The following is a 25,038-nucleotide window of genomic DNA, read 5'->3' as shown; positions in this document are numbered from 1 at the left end:
CAATTTTTAGCCTTTTGGCCCACCCTGAACACATAGATTTACAGATCTCAAAGATTTTTTCCCATGTGAGTCACCTTATGAGTAGCCACCTTGGGTAGCATAATCAGGTCCAGGTATTGGTGCGTTTTGTTTTGACAGTCACATATGTACCCTAAAAATGACTATTTTGTTGCATTGAAATTTATATAACATTTTTGAAATGTTAATAATTTTCTACAGCAACTACAGAGATCTATTTTTTTATGTTAAAAGCATAGTTGTATGGTCAATTGAAATGACCAAATTAGTTTGGTTTGTATCTGGCCCTTTATTTTAGAATACTATGACTTCAAATTTGAGGTTTCGGAGGCTTCATTTTCCGTTAACAATTGTTTACAAACTTTGATGGACAGTAATGATCAGTGGATGTGTTTTGGTTACTTTCTTTTATGCTGAAAATAGTAAGGTACAGCTAAACTTTAGACTTACATCAAAGTTTACTTGATTCTAGGGCTATTTGAAATTTTGTGATAATTTTATTCCATCAAGTGAAATTTCCGTTAGCAGTTTTGAAGCCTCCGAAACAAAGTGTTTAGTCAAATAATATGAATATAGATGAGAGAAGTGACCTAATCTATATGTCAAAATGTAGGATATGGGGCCCTAACCTAATAGACCAAAAATAGTTAAGATCCGCCAAACTCTCTGAAAATAGGAGACAATACAAATTTTCCGTTAACACGTGAAGCCTCCGAGACGCATGAAGCCTCCGAAACAGCAAAAACATCTAATTTGACATTTCTGATAAATTCTTTGCATGTCTGCCCCAAATTATGCCATGAAATCATCAACAGACATGGACAGACAACAAAAATAATAAAAACATTATGATACTGCAATAATTTTTTGAGCTAATACACTTTATAGAGAAAAAGTGGTTTCGGAGGCTTCAAAAGGATGTTAACACTGCATTTTTGTGATTTTCTCTGGACAAAATCAAATTAGATTTATTGTTCACCCACCCAATGATCGCTAATGACATATCTAAAGATAATTAATCACATTCAGTTTTCTGGCTGCTTTGTTTACTCACCAATATAGATTTACTATACGATTTACCTATTTTTCTTAAACAGTGCAGACGTGTCACACATAACTCACCTTTTCATTCAGCAATAAAATATGAGCAGATGAGGATGTTGCCCCACAAATATGTTTAAACAGTGTATATCAATTAAAAAAGACACAATTTACCCATCACTTTCTACATAACATACATGATTTTCATAAAAACATAAGGCATACCAGATTAATTTTCCAGATGTTTCGGAGGCTTTTGATTAAACAAAATGTAACTTGTGTTACGAAATATCTCTTCGCATACATGTGTGAGACTCTATGACATGTTTGCGGATGTAGTTCTCAGTGCAGTAAATGGACAGTAATGGTTGGGATAGGATTGTTTATAAATGACATATAGACCTCTACTTATAAATAGCCTGTTGCCATGGGGTACATGTAGTTTACATGGGTGGGTGACTGGAGAAGTTATGTTCATGAAATGATTGAAATCTTTGTAATCTGTTTAGTCCTGGCTTTTCTGGAAAAAGTTACAAGCCCCTAACTATTCTGAAATTCAAAGGGTTAAAACTGTAGTCTGTGGGTTATATACTATTTAAAACAAACTTGTGGGTTTCTAAAAAAAACTTCGATATTTAAACACATTTGCTGCTTTTTAATTTTTTGCTAAAAAGGTTGTCATTTTTAGAAACAGTAAAAGTTCTGTTAGCAATTTCTCAATGCGTACCTTCAAAAACAGGCCTCCTAGCTGTCACAGGAGTCACACAAACTGGAATTTTATAATATAACTATTAAAAAAAAAGCCTTTGAAGAATTAAAAAAAAAAAAAGAAAAATGAAATGATATGAAACAGGGGTGACTTGTATACCACAGAAAAAGAAAGTAAAATTCTAACTATCATATATTATAGGGAACTATACATTTGGTCAACATTTTTTTTAAATTCAAATTCGTACACAGTCATGGGTAGGGTATGTACATTTATCTTTTCAACAGGCGATTCAAAAAGATGACTGGGATCTTGACCATTTCAGTTTCTATTGAGCTCCATGATAATATCACCAATATATTGATTATTCCAACTCCATTTTGATGATGACAGTTTGATGATGACCCTTACATGGAATGGCTGATCGGTGTTTAAGATTGCTGTTCTATGACCATGATCACTGCATTTGATAGCTATAGTAGGGGATATCAGGCATGGTCATACAATGTATGCAAAAGAATATTTATAAACCTTTTTTCCCCTTTCTATATATTTTACAATGCTATGTTGTAATCTAACCGTCATGCCATCACATAGTCTATTTTCTATCCCTTTCTCATCAACAGTTGAAATTGATTTCACATGTACATTATAAAACAATTATGATGGGTGGTTTATGTCAATATACATCCCACAAACTGCACTTATAAAGCAAGCAAACATAATCTTTGCATTAAGTCTATAGCTACAGTTCTAACTCATTGATAGTAATTTGTACTGCATTACGATGAAAAGTTTGACAAATGCATACAGCTGTTCATGTGTGTAGCCTAATCATGTTCTGCATTGCCAAAGTCATGGATATGCAAATACAGTGTATGTACATACAACTGAGCATAAAGATTTAAAATATTTTTCTTTGTCTCTTAACATATATGTTGGAAAGTCTTTTTTCTGCATACAAATAAATACTATTTTACACGTTACAACATTGTTAGTTATTTGGAAACAATCAGCTGCATTAATGTACTTCATATCACCTTAAAATGGACCATTTTTGCATGTTAACAGTCATGGTGAAGCCTCCGAAACATGCATTGCTGCTAACTTTAAGCCGCAAAAAAAAAAAAAAAAAAAAAAAAAAAAAAGATGTTCCTAATCAGTGTACTTTTATTGCTACTGTTGCAGTTTCCTTTAGAATCATATTGCCTCATGTAATGTCATAAATTGGAACTGAGCATTGCTCAAAGTGTACACGGTTTGTTATTCACTTTTGTGGAAGCCAATTTCCTTATAATAATAAGTACATTTTGTATGAAGGGTAAACATTATGCACTGCCATAAAATGTACATCTGTATACTGTTATTCACATTTTATTGACGCCTTGTTCTTATTCTAGCATGTAGTGATAGTTGCTTACTGTAGTTTTATTATTTTAAGTGAATACAGGACTAGAACTTTGTGTTAGCAGTTTTGAAGCCTCCGAAACACACTAGTTTGTTAACTGAAGCCTCTGAAACTCACAAGTCTGAAAATTTCAACTTTGTCAAAAATAATCAAATTTCTTTGGGATTTGGGTTGATAAATGTTTGTTACCAAGAGATTATTTAGGGCTATGTTTAGAGTGGCTCTTGCTTCTAGAACATTCTTTTAACTTAAAAATAGTTTGTCAGGTACCATTTTTACCTTGAAATTTGAAGTTCACATCCAAATAATTGCAAGAGCGAACGTCTGTTGGGGGAAAAGTGTTTTGATATTTCAAATATATGTTCGCAGCAAATGAACAGTTGCATTACCTCCACCCTTTATCTTCATTTGGTTGCTGTGGGTGACCAAAACATTCTTGTTGTTTTTACCTAAATTTATCTAAAATTCCATAATAGTCACTTCATTTTTCATATTTATCCTAAGAATTAAGCTCTGGAATGACAAAATATTGAAAATATAGACATTCCTATATAAAATAAAGGCAAAGATAAAAATGGAAACACAACTTTAATTTTTGACCCTTGCCACATCAAAGTTACACCCTTTACTGTAAAACTGACCATATGGCAAGTTGCTGGACAGAGACAGCATCAACTCACTTACTTACATATCTTCCTATTGACTGTTCAAAAACTGATTAAAAATAATAATGTAAATAAAACTGTAAAAATAAGTGAAACTGGACAATTTCATAGCTTCCTTGATATTTATCTGATTTTGATCAAATTTTTACTGTTGTGTTCACTCTTATTTTAAATTTCAATCTTTTGGCTTATCTGAAGTTTTAAGTCAAGACATATTTCTTTCACAGGGGTAGCACATTGAAATTCAAAAGGCGTATAATTATATATGTGTGTGTGTGTTTGTGTGTGTGTGTGTGTGTGTTTGTGTGTGAGTCTTTCCCCCTCCCTCTCTCTGCAAGTCCTAGGCAATAATCTAGGTAAGACAGGTATCATTGATGATTTCGTAAGAAATAGTTTGATTCTAGCATCTTACATAAACATAGCCAGCATGCCCGTGGTTGATTGCCTGCCAACAGCGCAAATCTCAAAGCTTTCGCTGTCTTCCTTCGGCATAGTTACCGTGTAATGGACTATTTTTGTAATCTTTCCTCGGGTGTCACAATCATTTCCGTCATGACTAGTTTCCATGGCAACCTCAATGCTTGTCAGAGACTTCCTCCAGGCTGTGGAGAAGTGGGGACAACTGGCATTTCCAATTTGAATTTCACCCCCAGAAATGTCGCCGTTATAGACAGGTTAATTGGATTGCTGGTTGTTCATGCAATGTGTGAAAAAACACATCAATAAAGAAGAAAACACCTATAAAGAGGAAAGTATCCTAAAAGAGGAAAACATATGTATAAAGAAAAACATAATCTCTCCAAACCTGTTTTATATATTTCTACTTGAGAGGCCAAATACGTATTGGTGTTGAGAAATTGAACTTCCAAATTCTGTAGAAATATTTTAGCCTCTGTGAACACCACATCTCATTTTTGCATATCATATGTTTTCCCTTGCCCTTGATGCATACCCCCACCTGTACCCTTGCAGAATTTTTGTTGTTGTAAGTAAGTTTTGAATGTGCCTGTAAAAAATAACAACAACAAACCAACAAATTTTGACTCATATAGCTGACATATCGCTTCACCCCTCATTCCATTCACCCTCTTCCCAATCCCAGTCAGCCTCGCAGCTCGCATCATCAAATTGGCACATTGATGGCTCCCTTTAAATTCTGTGTGACATTTGTTGTATATACATTTTTTTAAAAATGTTGTCGTTTGAGTTTCTAATGTGTGTGATCCATCTTCCAGTGTCCCGCCTCGAGAGCTCGCGTCACCAAGTAGTCATGTTTATTGCAGCCCCTGGTACCAATTGTGTCTCTGGAAGCTGTCACCGATCTCCAATCACAACTTCTTTATTCCCAGTGGTTCTTCCGAAAACACGTCCCTTATGAATGTTTATATGCGGAGTTCTCACTGCCAGTCTGTGGGTGGCTATCCCGTTTCTGTGCTGTTTACGATTTAACCCAGCGAAGATCGCCGGTGCGTGGTGACAGCGGAGAGTCATATTTTCCCCCGGTAATCCCGGCAGAGAGTTATTCCAATTTTGGACTAATCAGCAACGCTCACTTTTTCCCATTAGAATGTGACTTTTTGCATTTCATTCCCTCGCGCATTACTGTGATGGATAACCAAAATTGGTTTGCAGAAAATGTCAAGGGAAGTAATTTTTGCCTGCAGATGCAATGCAAACCTGAAGTCCCCCCTTTGTGTCATGAAAGAATTAGTCAGGAATTATTCATGGATTTTGATATTCTTTGTATACAGGCAAAAGCATTCAAGATTGTTTGTGAGCTTGAACTATTGAACCATAAATGAAAAAAATCAAAGCAATCGGGTTGGTTAAAGTTACTGCGACTTTTTTTTTCTCCTTTGCTCTTGAAGTGTGTTGGAACAGGGAGGTGAGACGAACGCTTACCTGGTTGGAAGCATTGTGTTGTGTGGATATCTGCCTGTATGCCTTTGGGAAGATTTTTTTTTTTTTTTTGGGGGGGGGGGGGGTGTTTGCACTAGAATTATGTTTGTTAGGCTTCTATTAGAAGATAAACAATGTCTTCAATAATTTTTACTGACATTTTGTATGAATGAGATGCATCAAATATTTGCTATACTTTGCAACTTTCTACTCATATATCTATCAAAGAGAAATATTAGTGTTAAGCAGATAAACATGAAAGGGGAATTCAAGTCCAGTTATAAGACAGATAAGATAAGAAAGAGTAAAATCCTACAAGTACAACAATAATGATTTGATCAGAATTGGATAAAAGTTAGGGAAGTTATGAAATTACGAAGTTTTGCCAATTTGTGCAGAACAATTCTCAATCGTGCAGATGATATGAATATGCAAATGATGGAGCTGGTGATGTCATCACCTCACAATTTTCTATTGATCATGTACACAAAAAGACAAAAATTCCATATTTCTGTTATTTAAGTGTAAAATGTTACTTCAAACTACTGATCAGATTGATACTAGTAGTATAAGGATTTGAGACAGGGAGGCAATTGCATTTTTATAGTGAAAACTGGAATTTTGAATATTCATGTATAGAAACTGTATGGCAAGTTGTGAGGGGATGACATCATCACTTCACTATTTGCATATATTCGTTAATCTGAAAATGAAGTAAAGTTTGTTAATCTGAGGGTTTGTTAGTCTGAAATGAAATAATTTTGTTATTCAGAAAATGTGTTAATCATGAAAGGAAATAAGGTTTGTTAATCCAAAAATGAAGTAAAGTTGGTGCTAATGAAACTGTTTTCGTTTTCAAATTAACAAACCTTTGGAATAATGAATAATATTTCATTTTCAGATGAGCAAACCTTCATCAAGATTCATGAATCTGCACAATAATGGACCTTTGAAATGAACCTTTAGAATATCAAATTTAGAAGAAGAGGAAGAATTTCTTAGTACAATTTGACTAACAAATCTTTGGATTAACGACCCTTTGGAATAATAAACCTTAAGAATTACAGACTTTCAGAATAACAAACTTTAAACATCTTTCTTTGTAATTATGTCTCATATTTCTCCCTTTTGGTTGCATTTTTCTGTAGTACAACCTGGACTATACTTTACTAATACTCAGATGTATTCCAAAATATATAGTCCTTTGTTGCATTTTTTTCTCTTACATCATTGGCTCAACTTTCATGCTCCACAAAGCCTGCCCACAGTTGTTTTGCCTGCACCAGACGGATGTCCTACAGTCATCTTAACACCGAATTGTGTCACTTTACCTCTTAGATGACATGCATTATGCAGACACGACTGCATTATTGTTGATATAGCCTGGGGTGGGATTCCGATCAGCAAAAGATTATCAACCAGCAGCTAACCTACTTTGTGCAAAAGTTTTTCAATTAACCCCAAAACATCGTCCAGAAATTGATTCTCAATTCTTTCTTCTCAGTTCTCAATCATTTTTGTTTTAATTTGTTGAAATATTGTGAATAAGTAAGGTTTCTGCTTATTTCTTGTCAAATTAATAATTGAGAATAAAAAGGGCCAAGTGCAAAAATGTAATTTTCCAGAGCAAGGCAATAACGATTCTGATGTAGCTGCATCTATATCCACACAACCTCCCTTCTGCCACCGCTGAATGTTTGCTGTTTTTGTGTATGAGGTACACATTAAAACTCTGCCCACTATACAGGTATGTCTACCTGCTAGATTACACAAATTTGAGAAATAGCCTTGTTTCAGAGAATTGGTCATCAAAAGTATGAGGTTTGTTTGTTGTTGTTTTTGTTTTTTGCTGTATTTAAGATAGGTTGGTGAAGAAAACATCATAATTAGTATTGACTCTTTGTGGTAAGCAAGATCTGCAAGCTAAGTTGATAGCTGTATTCACTCCAAAATTAAAAGAAAAGAAAATGAATTTGTACTTTATATCTCAGAAGTAAGAAATTCATTTTTTCAAAAAAGAAATAAAAAAAAATTGATAGTTGATACTCCCATGTTTACTTGCAAAATAAACTAAATCTCCATATTTAAGGCATGCATAGAAACAAAAATGGAATTACCATGTTAGCTGTATATGTTGCTGAATTTGGAGCACAGCTTCCCTACTTTAGTATTCTGCCCCATGCTTCTGATATTTTTGTGACCCGATTCCGTAATCAGTTTTTTGTTGTGGCAAAAATATGATCAATATCCGTGGCAAAAATATGATCAATATCCGTAGCAGTCTCTTGGACCGTGTACAGACTCGTGTAGGGTTCATTTCAGGGGCGGGAGGAAGTTGTGACCTTTTTGCTATTCTGACATAACAAATAAGACCTGAGAGGATCTCTGTACTCGAGGAACTAACTTTCCTTCTTATAAAAGCATTACTGAACTGTTATTTTGTTGAATAAACTTGTATGTTTCATGAGTTAATATTTTCATTGTGTGGCACACACAAACCCAAAAGTGTTTCCAGTGCTAGAATTTTTCTGAACCATAAAAAAAAAACCATAAACTTTGCCACCATTGATGCAAAACATGGTACAATATACATATTGGATTGACCTTTCAATTATTTGTATGCTATTCTTTTTAGACCACCCTATGATAATTGAGATTACCAAATTCTGATAAAATGGATAGCTTGTCTGGTAATATAGAGAACCTAGCATATTTGTAGAATTTGGTGTTGAGATGTTTGACTAAACCTGACTCATAAAATAACAAGAAATGACTGAATTGCTGCTTCAAGGTATGTTGAGCAACCCTCCGTACAAAACCAAAACAAATCTCATTGTTTTATGTTGTGTGTAAGCAGTGAAATTAGTAATTCTTGTGCATGCAGCATCACTGTTATTCACATATGAATAGATAACGTAAATTTGAACGAATAAGAGTGCGGTTATTAAGGCTTGCACGATGAAAGTTGAACTACCATGCAAGCCTCTCGTATGCCGTTGGCTCGTGAGTACAGCTGCAGCGTTAAGTATTCGACAACATGATTCAGATATTTTTCTGACCTGATTCTCTGAATCCATTTCGGCAAATCATGATCAAAATTAAAACACTGGTGCACTCTTGACGTGCTTGTATGAACAAACAATTTTATTTGGGGGAAACTTGATGGATCTTTTTTTTTTCATTTAATTGCATGAGATCAAGAGACCAAGTTGAAAATCCCTTGTCAGTTTGCTCACTCTAGATCAAGTTGTTGTAGCTTTCTGAAATCATGTCTAATTTAAGACAATCTTTGATGAGTTGTTTGTTTTTTTCTATGTTATTTAATCATCCAAAATGGCTTCTCTTTAAGTGAAATTTTCACCTTGGACAGATTTTAAAGATGACGTCCTGATTCAGAGGAGAATGAAACCCAAATAAATATTATACGAGGATTAGGGGAATGCAGCAATATCGGTAGAACATATCGAAAGTTTAGATGCCGTCTTTACTGGATGAAAAGGTTATAATATGTCATGACAGCACACATGAACACTGATACAGAAAATATAAAGAGAATTTAACAGGTTTCAATTTTTCTAGCATAATGAATAGGCACTTGACCCAACTCTGTCATTAAACAGGGGGAATTATATTACTTTTCACAATAAGTATCTAGAAAGGGAATGTGTACATCTAGAAAATGAACTTTTGCGGAATACTCTTTATATTTTCTTTCAATTGTTGTCCACTGCATGACATCAGGAACAGTTGTAGTCTTCTCATCCATTGATGACAGCATTGAAACTTTGAAAAGTCATGACTTTGGAATGGAATTACCAATTTTCCTCCAACTTCACTGTCGTGTTTGACTAATATTGCCACATTTACTCAATCCACATATTTGGGTTTCATTCCCCTTTAACTGAAAATGGAATAAAGAACTTGATGTGATCAAAGAGCAAGTGGCATTCTGGACTAAGAATTCTTTAAATGAGGCTATGTTATGGTGTCAGTGATGAATGATGATTGTCATGAAGATATCTTAAATCTGATTGGCATTCGATGAAATTCAACACTTATGACATCTCTCAAATCACTTATACCATGTCTCCCCATACATTTATCACACAAAAAAGAGAGATTTGAGACAGCTGCCATAGATATATCTCTTGTAAGTCAGAGTGAAAGTTTTTACTTTATGTTTGTTTGTTTGTTTTTTATTGATTCATTTGCTCCAGGGGTTGTCTCTCTATCATTCTGAAAACAAATTCATCTTTCATTTCATCTGTCATTCTGGGTCAGAGGGGTATAACAGAAGATCCTGTTGTTTATTTTGAAAGTCAGTTTGGTGACATGTCAGCCTTTTACAGGAACTCAGCCAGTTGAAGGAAGGAAACCACAGAAAATGTCATTCTTGTCCCTTTAAACCAGTGGACGCTCCACCTAAAGCGTGAGAAATTTTTGTCGTGTGTATGCCAATATGCTTTAGTGAGCATTTAAGCATTATGCATCTGTGGTTTAACCTGTTAAGGATGAGTCCCAAGTATACTCTGGCAAGTGTCTATGGAAAATGTGTTTTGTAGCAAAATCAAACCATACTGGTTTGAATGATAAGGGTTAATGATCCAATCAGAAACATTATTATATAAATACTCATGTCACTCGTCATAGAAATTGTATTTTTTGTCCAATTTTGCTCATTTTTAATAATTGTTAATGTTGTTTCTTTGTCTATTATGCATATAAATTCACCATTTAGCTTACCCTTTAGGCAGGGAAGAAATTTGGGATTGCCCACATATTCATTACCTTGGAATGAACTGAGAGTGTTTATATTGAGAAAATTAAGGTTGGGATTTGATCCGTGGCTATGTATGGATTGACAAATTAACCTCCCTTTAAGGGGGCACCCATTTGTAGAGCACAATCTATTGGGTCACATGACAATAACAGCAGCATTGGTATAGACAGACAAACAGGGCAGACAGAGTTGCACTCTGGCACATTCATGCAGGCAGTGAATTTCATCACAAATCCAATTAATGCAAGCAGTCTGATTGTCTATTAACCCTCCACAAAAATTCATCAAGAGAAAATTGTTTGCCAAATATCTCTGGCACAAAAACAGTAATTGGAAAAAAAAAATAGGAATAAAATTCATGTGGGATTACTCGATAACTTTCAATCAAAAAGTCTAATCTGGGGAACGATGTCTAAGCAGAAAGTTATTACAAATTGATTCAATTTTTTTCCCTACTGGATTTGGGAGTCGTTAGAGGTTGCAAACATAGCTGAAAAGAAGCCGACAGAACAGTTCGACATAGAATAAGTAGGCTACTGGGTCGTATTTTTATGGCAGCCAAATTTTATTTTGACCTCTTTTGATGTAACAATCTGGACCATTGTGTTAAAAAACAGTGATATGCTGTCCTTTGCTATGCAATGGTTCGGTGGACTGCAAACACAGTGCACGCAGTCAACCAACCCGTCGTATATCGGGCACATTGGCTTTGCACATAATATAAGTGATATATGACGGTTCGGTGACAGCAAGTATTGTGCATGCGGTAAACAAAACTGTCGTATACATGGTTAAAGACAACCGTCTTTGCAAACCGAAAAAACATACATGTAGCTCTCATGCGATTTCTCACATAATTTCTAACAATACAATTCGCTGAAAACATCACACATAAGAGTAAGAATTAAAGTCTGATGTACTAAATGCCAGACATAAAAGTGTAGCAGTCATGATTGGAAAATGGGTAAACTTCAAACACGATTACCTTGAAATATCATCATCACGGTTCGGATGACTGCCAACGATTTTTGGATTCTGCTTATTCAGAAAATGCAGAAATATTGATAGGACAGTCTGTTTAAAGATCTTGAGGTATTGGATGGTCCAATTAAAACTTATGAAGTTTGAACAGTTCGGTTATTTCCATGTATTGCCCTCATTAGATGAGAACGTTACAGTGATTTGTGATATCACAGTTATAGCATGAAGTTGAGAAAGGAATTTCACAAAGTCTTCATTTCTATTGAAAAGTATACTGTCAGTCAACCTGGTACTCAGTGCCTTTTGGACGGAATAGGACAGAGCCCTCCATCAACATCATTGAAAAAAACAAAAGGAATTCTCGTTGCATAGAGAGTGTTATGTTTTGAAGATTGTGTTAAAGGTACTGTTCAGCTGAGGGAGCAGTGATTAAAAAAATGTTCCGAGTTATCACATTTGATACATACGTGTAGGTCAGTTGTATCACAAAACATCCTACCATATAAAAGATTCTTCAATAAAGCCTAAAATATATGGAGATACAAGAGTATCACTATTTTTCTCACTAAATCATAACTGTTGATGGTTTAGTCAAGAAACAATTCTATTGTAACTATTGTTCACATTTTGTATGTTTTACAAGACTGAACATTAATTATACTGATTAACTTTTTTTTACACTGGTTGTTTCTATCCCTAACTCACATTTCAGAACTATCTTGAAACACTAAAGCTGGGTTTTTATTTCATCTGCAAATGGTAAACAATGCCTTTAATGTTGTAGCATTCCAACGTTTCCCACATGAGGTGACATTTTATGTTTACAATTGTCCTTACCTTTGAGAAGACCCTCCAGTGATGGTAATTTCTGCTAAATATCCAGGGAGTGAGTTGAGCATGTCGTGAGATTAATGCTATGTTTTTTTATACACCATTTTCTCGTTGGCCACGGCAACCCTGTTTGTCCAAAATGTAGTGCGCTGTGGGTAGGTGGGATATTCTCCGTAGCATTATGAATTATGAAGTTTTAATGAATATGAAATATTTCTGTATGCACATCAATTCACTGAACTTTGTAAGAAGGGTCCTTGATGGCTGAATTGTCACATTTGATATTTAGAGTGCATGATAGCAAAATGAAATATCCCCACTATTTCTACTCAAAGTGCATTTATTTAACAAAGAGGCTAAGCAGGAAAATACGGAGATAAAAAACAAACAAAAAAATATTATCATCTCACTGTTTTCTTGAATAATCTGCCTCTAAATTTTTGTTTTCTTGTTGGTCATCATATTCTTGACTCCAGAACAGACCTCTAGCCAGACCAAGACCAGACCGCGGTCCAGGTCAAAGGTCCACTTCCCGGAGGATGTCTCTGACCACACCGAGATCCTCATCTCGCGAGAGATTGACTCGGCCATCGACGTCAACCTGGGATTCTTACAGACCGACCACAGATACCAGATTAGGTGGGTGGAGTACAGACTGTACAACTCTTTCAATGTTTGTGTATAAAGCTTGAACAATAGTGGTAGAAGTATATATATATTTTTTTGTATAGAGTGATATAAAAATGGATGGATTGCCCATATTCAGCCTCGGCAACATGACAATACTGGTCTTTCATGGGGTACATATAATTATACATACATGCTATTACATACTATTACAACAAACAAACAAACAAACAAACAAACAAACAAACAAACAAACAGACTGACAATCAAATAAAAAACAATTATAGGAATATATCATAAAGGGCTAAGTGCAGTGAAAATATTACCAAATATTCACATAAACCGTTTAACAGAAATGGAATACATCAAAGTTACCATAATCAGATCATTGAAACCATGTGTATGAAAAGACAAATTAATGTGGTATATTAAGTGAATAAGGTAATCAGTTTGAATAGTTAAATTGAGGAGAAGAAAGAGGAAACTGGCCTTTTGCAAATAATCCATGGAAAGATCTTGAGTATTGAGACAAAAAAAAAAACAACTAAAATTTATGGCAAGCCAACTATCGAGACATATGGAGGTTAAAGTATATATTGCATCAAAGGTAAAATCAGTCTACAAAACTAAGATCTTTTTTGGAGCTTTTAAAAGAGATTTGACTAATCAGCAAAAGAGCTCTGATAGCACCTTGTTCTGTCAAGCATTTACAACCTTCTGTTTCCCAGTTTGTCATGCTCTTTTAAATAAGCCCAAATCAGACTGGAGGGGCAGAAAATGTCTTGTCTTTCTGTTTTGCCAGATTTTATTAGGATGGCTACATGGTGAAATTCTGATGGAAATATAAATACATCTAGTCAAAAGGGATGACACATATCTCTCATATTTTTTTTCCTTATTGTAATTTGAAAAAAAAAAAGAATGAAAATATATGAATTGAATTGAACTGAAGTTCTCTGCTTAATTTTCTGTACCAATGAGCAGAAATCAAGCTTGAGACATATTTTCCCAGTGATTCTTCAACATTTGTGTTTGCGAGTGTCCCCACTGCTTCAAAAGATCATGGTTCAAAGTCACAAAATTTCTGCAATTGATTGCCAGTTTAATTTTCTTTTCATATGAAGCAATGAATTCTTGCATTATCTTTTTGTGAATTGAAAACCAGAATGGAAAATAAGGCTAACATTTCTCAGTTTGTCGTGTTGCTCTGTAATGCTAGTATTTTGTAACTCTGTATTTTTCTTTTTATCCCATGCACAGGTGTACAGTGATGGACACGTTAAAGGGAGATATCGTAGCTAAGGAAAATTCTAGTAGCATTATCCAATCTGTAGAAGCGCATCAAAGACCAGATGGTGAGTTACCGCAGAAACCTGTCAGTCTTTTTGTCACTTTAAGCAACATCAGATGGAAACATCTCAGTATTATGATTGATTGTCGATTTATCTTGATTGTCACCCGCTTTGTCTGTTTAGAATAGGATTCAGGCGTGTGAATGGAAGGTTTATTTCATTATTGCACACTCAATGAAACAGTCATTTGTTCCTATTGAACGCCATTGCCTCAGCTGAACGTAAATGGTACCCCTCTATGTACTACACTCCATTAGCTTTTAGTTTCACATTGTCAAGCTCATGGTTGCTTTATTTGAGAGATTAGAAAATTCCTTTAGGTAAAGGCTCTAAAGTGCTTTTCGCAGTACTGCTTTAGAACAAGAATCATTGTTTGACAAGGAAACTCCTCAAGTTTGTGTGATATGGTGGACAGAGAAAAATGAAATTGTATATCGGTACTGAAATCATATGACTTTAGTACAATGTACTCATATAAGAAAGAAATAAAACTGACATTAAAATGGAAAAAAAAAAGATAATAGGACAGTGAATTTCTTTTACCTGTATTTATCCACCAGTATTATTCAGAAGATAATGCTAGGTTGCACTTCATGCAACTTGAACATCTCATGACTTATCAATGTGCTTTATGTGCAACATTCAACCTGCCAGCGAAACCTGTTAAAGTTGTGGATACCCCTGGTGTAGTTTATTTATTTATGCATTCATGTGGGTTGCCTTTGGGGGGAGACTGTTGCCAGGGCAACCCGCTGATGTCATGCAGTGTGTGGGCTGAATGGAAGGCTGCGTTTGAGCAGCGACAAGTGTCTAGAATCGACAGACATTGGGTGGGGGTTTAGATGCTTTGTGCTTTGTGTTATTAAAGGTAGTAACTGCTATTTTTTTTCACCGCCTAATCCAGAGTCAGTACCTTTGATTCCTCCTCGCAGCACACACAGCTCTGCTGATTTGAAGATTCCTAAGGAGATTAAATTTATCATCCTTGATTGCAATTGAGCTCTTGATAAAATGGATAATAAGACATTCTTGCTGTGTGACTTTCTGGCTTCTCTGTGACATTCCATGTTCATGCCGTCCTTAAATACTTAAAGGTGAAGTTTCCACAAATAAACATGTAGATTGAGTGAATGTAGCAGTATCCGTAGAACACATCAATGAATGTTTAATGAAAATCAAACAATCTGTTAAATAGTTATAAATATTTAAAGTGTTAATGCTGCTATTTGCTAAATGAGAAGCCTATCACAATTTGCGACATCAGTTCACAACAACGATATAAAGAAAAATATAAAGTGAATTCCACTTTTTTTTGTTGAAAAGTACACATCCCTTGACTTATTTTGATACTGACATAAATGTATTCTACTGGTAGTATTATCCCCCCTGCTTTCTAAACAAGGTTTCAAGTCCATTGATTTTTCATTATAGTAGAAAAAGGAAATTTTGCTGAATTCTCTGTATATTTTTGTGATGTTGCTGTTCTGCAGTGACATCATGAACTACTGCAGTCTCCTCATCCAGCGATGGCAGTACCAAAACTTTAAAAATTTGTAACTTTTGAATGATGGTCCGATATCCCTCAATCTTTGACTGATATGTTCGAGTAATATTGCTGCATTCACTCAATCCACATGTATATTTTAGGAAACTTTTCCTTAAAATTATTAAAGGTGTGTGGGTTTTTTTTTCTGTAGTTTTTTTTTTTTTTTTCTTCTTGAGTTAATTTGCTAGGTCAGATGTTTGATGGCCAGGATTGTTCACACCATTCTTGCCACTTGATATACCTGTTATGCTCTCATATTGTGCTCTTGATGTTCCGACATTGGTGAGGTGATGTGCTTAATGCACATAAAGCTTTTACTGTTTGGAGTGCATTTGGGGCCGGTGTCGTGATGATCCGTCAAGCTTCGGCGACAAATTTGTGCAGCGTCTGCAAGTTCATTTCTCAACCCTAGTTTAACATTTGTCCCCCGCGGGGGGCAGAGATATGATCCATCCGCCGTCCGTCTGTGTGCATTTATTCCTCCGCCCGCTGGCGTCCGTACCTCCCCCACCTTGTTAAGATTATTTCATAGCCAGTAATTCCAGATCTGGTGAGCCTCAAAATGTGCTCATAAAAAAAAGATGTACCACTCCACTGCATGTCTGTTGCCATGGAAACTAAGAAGTCGAAATGGCAGTCATCAATAACATGGCAAGGATGAGTAATGTGTCTAACAGAAAATGCGGTAGCTTTTCCAACTTCCTCTTCTTCTCCATGTAATGATGTGAAGACGGGGTTGTGCATCTGAAGATGTAAAATCTCAAATTTCAGGTCAACAAATGGGCATTGGAGCATGCAATAATAGCATTTCTGAAGATTATTTTGTTTTCTCTGAACGGCTAAACAGCTTCCTGTTATCAGATTGCAGAAATGACTAGTTTATTGAAAAAAAAAAGAAGAAGCTGTTTGTGTAAATTTTGTTTTTGCTGTTCTTATATGTATTTGGTTGTTGTTTTTGTTTTGTTTTTTTTTTTGGGGGGGGGGGAGGGTAAAAATGTATTCACCAAATGAGATGACATTCCAGACTGGGTCCAGATTTCTGCTTAACAATTAATTTTGTTATCATACATTTACTTATTTTGTGTTTTGTTTGTCCCACTCAGGTCAGGTTAAGATCAAGTGTCCTTAGATACATTTTGGTAATATCTTTACCGCAGCAAATTTGAGCAACAATTTCTAGGTCGATAAGTGGCACTTCTTGTAACTTTTCTCATACCATTACAACAGCAACAATTACAATCAAATGTCCACTTCATGAATTTCTTTGTCACTATTTCAGTGTGCTTTCACTGTAGTGGTGAGATGATAAGATGATGGTGTTTCAGATAAAAGTAGGTGGAATTGATTACAAATTTACAAATAAGATGATGAAAGCAAGTATGAATTGTGAAGCCAATAGCAGTACTGAGTAACACAATGTAGTGTCATTTCAATACAGAAGGTATTTTTGAAAACAGAAAAGGTGAATGACAATTTTAGACTGATATGTGAGGATAAGTAGGATGTAGCGCTGACAGCTGATGCGCAGAGAAGTGTTTATCAGAACCATAATTGTGAATTTGTTGCATGAGCTGAGAAAATGAGAGGGCAATATGATACTACCTTATTTCCCAAAGGAGATAGATAGGCATCAGCAGGTGTCATGTTGCCATGGAGATATCCAGACCAGTTTTCTGGGAATCTTGCGTGGAAGGTCAGCCTATATTGTGTGCTGCATCACAGTGCTTCTTGAGAGAGATGAAGTATTAGAAAGATAGAGAGATAGAGATGTGTGTGTATGTACCTGTGTGTGTGTGTGTGTGTTTGTTTGTGTGTGTGTGTGTGTGTTTGTGTGTGTGTGTATTTCTATGAAAACGAGAAGAAATATACACTCCTGTGGGATTACAATATTTCACCGCCATATTGTAAACCCAGTGGATTCAAGGAATCAAGGCCTATTTTAAGACCTGGGAATTTCTGAGAGCTAAATCATATCAAGTTGCTGGAGAACACTGTGCGTGATAGCATAAATATCTTCAATAATAAACAAGTTATTTTAAAATAAATGCATTTTATTAGCATCGATTTGTTGTTATATTTGCACTAGCCATCATGCCCACAGTAATTATAGCATTGCAATAATTTGTGTCTGTGTGTGCGTATGTGTGTGTGTGTGTGTGTGTGTGTGTGTGATGGTTATGATTGTCATTATTCATGTCATTATATTTTGCGGCGATGAAAAATTGATGTGTTTTTTTACATCCTGGCAATAAGTCATCAACACTTTAATGTGTATAAATTATGTAATTATGTTTTCATTGGCTCATGTTAGATTCCTTGCTATTATAGTCACATTATGCTGTAAATGTAAATGTAAATGTCTGTCATTCAAGACCACTTGCAATGAAAACTTAAGATGAGTATGATGCTGAAAATCTGCATGAGCTGTTTGTTAAGACTGTAGATATATATAGGGGAACAAGCTTCAATTGCTACATGAGCCAAAACAGGTTTTTTAATCATACCTGCTTCTGGTATAACAGCAGGAGGACATGATTATGAAATGAATTCTGCCGTGCCATGTTGCGATCTTTATCTATCATCGCATCTCAGAACGTGAATCATGAAGAAGCCCTCACGGGAGAGAGTTATTTTGCATTCCCTGTCGACACGCTCAGCAGAATCCAACATAAGCATCTTATCACCTTGACTACCGGGTAGTGTAAAAGATCGTTTGGATATGTCTTCATGTGTCAAATTTGCAGGTCCAAAGAACAATTAACCTGTTGAGGACGGACTGATTTTGCTACATTTGTATAATGCGCATTTCTCATAGACACCTGCCCGAGTATGCTCAGGACTCGTCCTCAATGGGTTTAAGATAAAAATGCTTTTCTTTCAAGTCGTGAAAGTCATATTTTTTTCTCTTTTTTTTCCTCAAAGGCAAAGTGGTTCATTACAAAATTGACAGGATAAATTCATCAAACAGATCATCCACTCAGACACCGCTTTTGACCTTTGAACTTTTGGTGTATATTTTTGTAACAGATTGCTGCTTGACCTTAGGCGCTGTGGCTGTTTCTGGCTGTCCGGCGTATTGGAGCTTTCATGAGATTTGTTTGAAGAGATTGAATGGCTCCTTCAAAGCATACTCTCCTTACTGGCAAAACAAACATGTCTGAAGTAGGAAAGCACGCAACCTGGTGCTGTCTAAAGAAAAAAAGAGAAAAAAATAAAACAGACTTTGAACCCGACTCCTTACACATGAGTATGTGCTGGCATCTATATAACTTTCACAGACATGACTATAAAGTGTCCCTGAATTTGCATGAGGCTCCCTCAGAAATTCAATATTTCTCTATATGCCATGGAAAGAGAAACATTCATTCATTCATTCATTCATTCATTCATTTTTCCATTTCCAACAGAAACATGTAAGTATTTTACAGAAATTGAATACATAAATTTCATCATTATTCATAATAAAGGATAAGTTTACAAAATATTGTAAATATATGGAAATGCTGGAAATGGGGAGGAATGCTAAAAAGCAGTGCTTGTACAGGCGCGGTGGAGCACCCCAATTTGCATCTCATTATCGCCCCGTTCTATTTGAATTTCCAACGGGCATCCACGGCTGCCCGAAACTGTGTGCATGAAAAAGTCAAATCTATACCTTCTCCTTGTGCCGCTATGCGTGCCGCTAGTAAACTCAAACTTCCCACACTATCTAAGTTTTTAAAAACCTTCCTTTTGATGAAAAAATTATGAAATTTGCTGCACTAGAACTTGAGATATTAAAGCGTTTTGAAAATCACCTCTCGCAAAACATGCTCTCTGTTTTTTTCCGACTGGACTATGGCCGGGCTCCAATGTGTCCGAAACTGGCAACATAAGTTCATCAGGCCTCAATCCATATATGGTGAAAGTTTTCGCTTTGTACCACCTGTACTTTTTGAGAAATCAACTTGTTTCTACAGGGTTTGGAATAGAAAATTGTAGTCGGCGAAACAATTGAAAATGACGTCATTTCTTTTCCCGTAATATTGGGCATGCGTGGTACGTGAAATTCAGGATTTCGTGCTCATTGTTGGTTTGCATGTGACGCAGTCAATTTTGCTGAGTGTCGCACGGCGGTGATTGCTGAGCTGCTGCCGCGCACGCTGCATGCAGCAATGCGTTGTGTGTGCTGTGACATGCAACGCCACAGTGACGCGATTAATTATACATGGGACCGACCTGTACGCTTTGCGTTCGTGTCATATTTTGACATCACCTTCTGTTTTTTTCCGACACAACCATGGCCGGGAATATTATATTATGAAATGTAAAATGCAAGCAGATAAATAAATTTCGGTGTACTTTGTTTGAATGGCGCTTTTGTTCCGCAATCACACTTCGTGAATTTTAGGATGATTTTCGAGGCATATTTTTGGTAATTTTGCTCGCCAGGTTTTCGCTAAAATTTCACATTTTATCATTGTCAAATCCTTTAATATGTTATATGTGCATATTCGGACATGTTTTCAAATTCAAACTAACTCAATTTTAATCCGAAAATAGGTTTCCTGAAATTGTTATTAGCTTGAAAAGTTGTTTACTTTTTCTCAACTACGCGAGTACATGTTGTTTACTTTATGCAAATGAGGCTCGGCTGCCGATGGATTTCTGCGAGATAATTGGGGTGCTCCACCGCGCCTGTGTAGGTTGCATTCCCCCCACACATAATACAACAAATTATATGATTGATAGACTGATATACATAAAAAGTGGAAAACAAAAGAAACTAAGATATGGAGACCTATAACTAACCTAACTAACATGAAGCAAACACCCTGAACAAATCCCTATACTAAGTCACTGTCATGCAGGAAGAGTGAGAGAGAGAGAGAGAGAGAGAAAGAGAAAAAAACTTATTATGTGGTATACTTGCAATTTGCAATTAATGCAGCATATGCAAAAATCCCACTCTGCTCTTGGTTTTAGCTGCATGATTTAGCAGCCTTGGTATGAAGAATGCATTGTTTAAAAGTGTATTTATAAATATTTTCTTTGCACTTTCTCTCTGAACCTCTGTAAGGAACAAAAAAGTGAGTTTTTGTTTGAAATGATGTTATTATCGAGGAAAGAACAATTATCTGCATCATGGTATCAAACTGTCAACATTGTATGATTTTGGTCCTCAAGTCCTCAACAGGTTCTTTGCAGTTTTGATTACTAGGTAACCATAAATATTTCGCCTGTGTTGTTGTTGTTGGTTTTTTTTTGTGTGTGTGTATGTGTGTGTGTGTGTGAGTGCATGTGTTTATCTGTATCCGTGTGTGTATTTATTTGTGTGTGTGCTGCTAAATTGTGTGTGTCTGTAATGTGAACGCTAGGCAGTCTCAACGGGGAGCCGAACATGGCTGTCACATTATCGGCCGTACATGGGATGTCTTACGATGATATTGCCGCTGCCTGCTGTTTCGATCACATGGGGTGTTGCTAAGTGGCCTTTTATGAGACAATTACGGGGTAATTTCCTGCAGCCTGTGCAGCCAGTTGAGCAGTGGGATGCTATGTGCAATGAAGGCAATTAGACGCAACACTTTTATATTTGGCTGCACTCTCAAATTCAAGGGGGAAAAATCTTTTACGGCCAGTAATATCTTTTTAAATCGTCTTTCACCTTGGTAAACAAACAACAGAGGAACACTGGCTAATGCCTGGGACCTTACACTGGAGGTCCCTGGGTTCAACTCCTGCTTCATTTGGATGTCCTCAAAGAAGGTGCTTTCAGTCCACAGTATATACCTCTCAACCTTGATATACGATGAAACAAGTACCTTGCAATGGTGGATTTATGATATTAATTCGGCCTTTGAGAAGATGAGCATTCATTACTGTATGATACTCTGGGTTCATAAACTTCTGATATTTTAGAGCCCAGCTTTATAGGTGTTTAAAATGCATGATTGCATTTTCCCTGTTCCATGGACATAAATACTCCTTTAATGTGGAAAGTATAAAGACTACCCATTGTCTCAAGATTCACTGCATTTTATCTTGTCTCCTATTCATGCTGTAATTACGTGAAAGATACCACAATTTGATTGCTTTGTACATATAATTCCAGGGGCGGATCCAGGAATTCTGTATAGGGGAGGCGCCTTTGCAAAATTAAAGGGGGTGCGTGCACCCCCTCCCACCATTTTTTTCTTTTTGTTTCTTTTGTTTTAACCAGAAATAAAGAGGGGGCGCACACTTGGTGTGTCCCCCTGGATCCGCCACTGAATTCAATATAAATGATCGCTCATTCTAGGTTCATTTAGTGAGGAAAGAACCATTTTCCATCAGACCCACGTTGAATGCATGCTGTCGATTCATAGTCCTTCTTAATCATCTCGAGTAGATGTGAAGATATTCAGCTCTGGGGCAGTATCTCCACTTTCAGCTTCATATCCCAATGCCTGTGATTCCGTACAGACCAGACTAAAGTGTCAGCTATAGATTACAGATTATCCCATCCAAGAAGCAACAGGATTCACAACTTTGGGGCTTACTCCGTCTGTATGAAGACGATGTTGAGTAAATGAAGATTATCTGTGGAAGGAGCAAAATTATTGCACAATGTACTGGTGCAAAAATATAGAATTTAAACGACAACAGGCCTTCACTCCTCTGACGCTGAAATGGTGTATCGACATTAATTGAATGTCAAAAGCAACAGACAATCAATTCCATTAAGCATCATTGAGATCTGGGCCCCATTTTATCAAAAAATATAATCGACTATGAATTTCCTTACCACACAGGGTGCCATAGACTTACCATAGAAATCAACTACATGTATCATATAATCAATTCTAACTCTTCATAAAATAGGACCCTGCATTACTTGTGCTGGTGTGTTGAAATCTTTCAGATAATCTACCGGTATGTTTGGGGTTTTTTTTAATGACTGAGAACAAATGATTATTTCTATGATCATGTCTCTTCTAATGTGGTATATTCACTTTGTGAATGCTGTTTGTTACTTATTATCTCCATTGTCTGTCTGTCTTGCTGTCTGTCTCTTTCTCTTGCTCTCATTCAGCTACGGTATAAGCCGTTATTTTTGCGAGGGTTTAATTTTCGCGAATTTCACGAATCACTGTTGGACCGCAAATCTAACAACACGCGTACAGGTCGCCATGCACTAGGGTCATAGTCATCTTCCGAAACAACATCTTCCAAAAACGTCCAAGACCTCCTCATTAGCGAAAAAATATCTGTACGTGAAAATAACAGCTTATAGAGTATATAGGCCTACCCATATTCTCCCCATGTCCCAAACACACACGCTTCCACGCACACACACACACATAATCTTTGCACACAATACACACGGACACAGACAGACAGACAGACAGACGCACACACACACACACACATACGTATACACAGGTAGGAACATGTGCATTTTTTTACCTCTCCCTCATTTCTCCATATTTCTCTCTTCCTTTATGCTTCTTTTCTTTCCAATCTTGCACTCACTCAGATAACTGTCCTAACTTGACCTACATCGTCCTCTTTTGAACTCCAGAAAAGAATAAGCCAGCCTGACTCGGGTGTCGTTACACCATGTAACTGAGTTTTTATCCCTCGTGGCAGTGAATTATTCATTTCTAATCAGTCGTGTGGGAATGATACTGGACAAGGAGATACATAGAACAGTATACCCAGTACTTTGCAGTCGTCATTTATCGATGATGTGTTTTCCGCAGACAAACCACTAAACTCCGCTAAATGCTGGATGCAGTGAGTGTGCATGCATGAGGCATTGTTTGCTGTTGACAAGAAAGTCTGAACGTCAATCAATTTTTTTTAAATTGTTTTTTTTTTTTGCGTTTCTTTTGACATTACATCATGACAAGTAGATTGTGATATGAATTGCAAAATGTCCTCGTCATGCCGTCAGTTGAATGCCATTGTGGGCTGGAATCATGTGGGTTAAATCTTCTTATTGTGCGAGATCGCTTCCTGCCTCCAGCAGCGCTGTAGAGCCAAAAAGGAGCCTTTCATTCAATTGATTGGACACGTATCCATTTCGAGCCGCCATGAGATTTACGTCGCAGCTAGACTGCTTTTGCTCCACTTCTGTTTGTTGGGTAAGATTGTAAAGCATTTTGTCAGCAATGTGAAACTGATACAAAGCTGCCGGAGAGATTGATGAAAATACCAGTTGCAATTAAAAAGAAAAAAGAAATATGGGGAACGGACGGGGGCTAGGCCCAATTCTTGGCAGGAAAGTATTGTGAGAACGTACAACACATGAATAATGGTTGGGGGTTTGCGACGAAGAATGACGGGAAAATTGATATTCAGGGATCTATATATTTTTGGGGGGTTCACTACACTATGTGCAGTGTGAGGAAATAATGAGCAATTTCTCTGCGTAGTTATTCCTTTGTTTTACCGTTCAGGACAATATGATGGTGTATGTGGATCCTGTCATCAATATGCTGTCAAATAGTACACGCAATTGAAGCATGCCATGCAATTTATGTTCTGTGCAATAACTACGCTTTTGTAGCTGTCCAAAATCATTGTTTCATCTATATGCCATCGTAATTTGTCAGTGCGATGAATTAATCCTGTCACAAAACTTTGATGGAGCAAGTGCTCAGTTTTATGGTAATCCCAGCTAGTGTGTTGCCCATGTTTTTGTTTTTGTTTGTTTTGGGTTTTTTTTTGGATGCAGAAGGCATTAACTCCATAGGATGTTTATTATATCAAAGGCCTTCTGGTTTTCAACCAATGTGCTTTTTGTACACATATAACTATACATGGTATCTCCCTTTTCAGACTCAAGAATTCTGGTATGCATAATGTACAATGTATGGGGCATTTTTATGTCTGAATACCCATGTAAAATATTGATACTTCATATGAATGTATATTGTATATATTAAAACATTGTTTTGAGTGTCAAATCAATGTATGCCATGTCTGATAGCGTCTGTATACATCCATATGTCGTGAAAGTGGGCGAGGCTTATTCGGAGCACACAGGGCTAAGGTTAGTGCGAACTACCAAATTAATGCAAGCCAATGAAAAATCACAATGCACCAAGCCCACACTAAAGTTCATCTGTGCAAGGGAGCTTACAGGAGCTTCTCATGAGGTCTGACATTACCAATACAATTATCGTATATCAGGGCATTGTGTCTCGATTCTCTC

General features: G+C 36.4%; 1 protein-coding gene across 1 annotated transcript in view; it reads left to right on the top strand.

Moving 5' to 3' along the window:
- The window catches only part of LOC140241795 (adipose-secreted signaling protein-like), a 100,691-nt gene that overhangs the window by 53,220 nt on the left and 22,433 nt on the right, over window positions 1-25,038 (top strand). The window contains exons 2-3 of the mRNA XM_072321546.1: window positions 12,809-12,971; window positions 14,220-14,314. Coding sequence (XP_072177647.1) covers window positions 12,809-12,971; window positions 14,220-14,314 — 258 coding nt within the window. The remainder of the gene's footprint in view (window positions 1-12,808; window positions 12,972-14,219; window positions 14,315-25,038) is intronic.

The sequence above is a fragment of the Diadema setosum genome, chromosome 18, assembly GCF_964275005.1.
Source record: "Diadema setosum chromosome 18, eeDiaSeto1, whole genome shotgun sequence".
Classification (NCBI taxonomy): domain Eukaryota; kingdom Metazoa; phylum Echinodermata; class Echinoidea; order Diadematoida; family Diadematidae; genus Diadema; species Diadema setosum.
The sequence above is the reverse complement of the archived record's forward strand: the minus strand, read 5'-3'. Positions and strand labels throughout refer to the sequence as shown.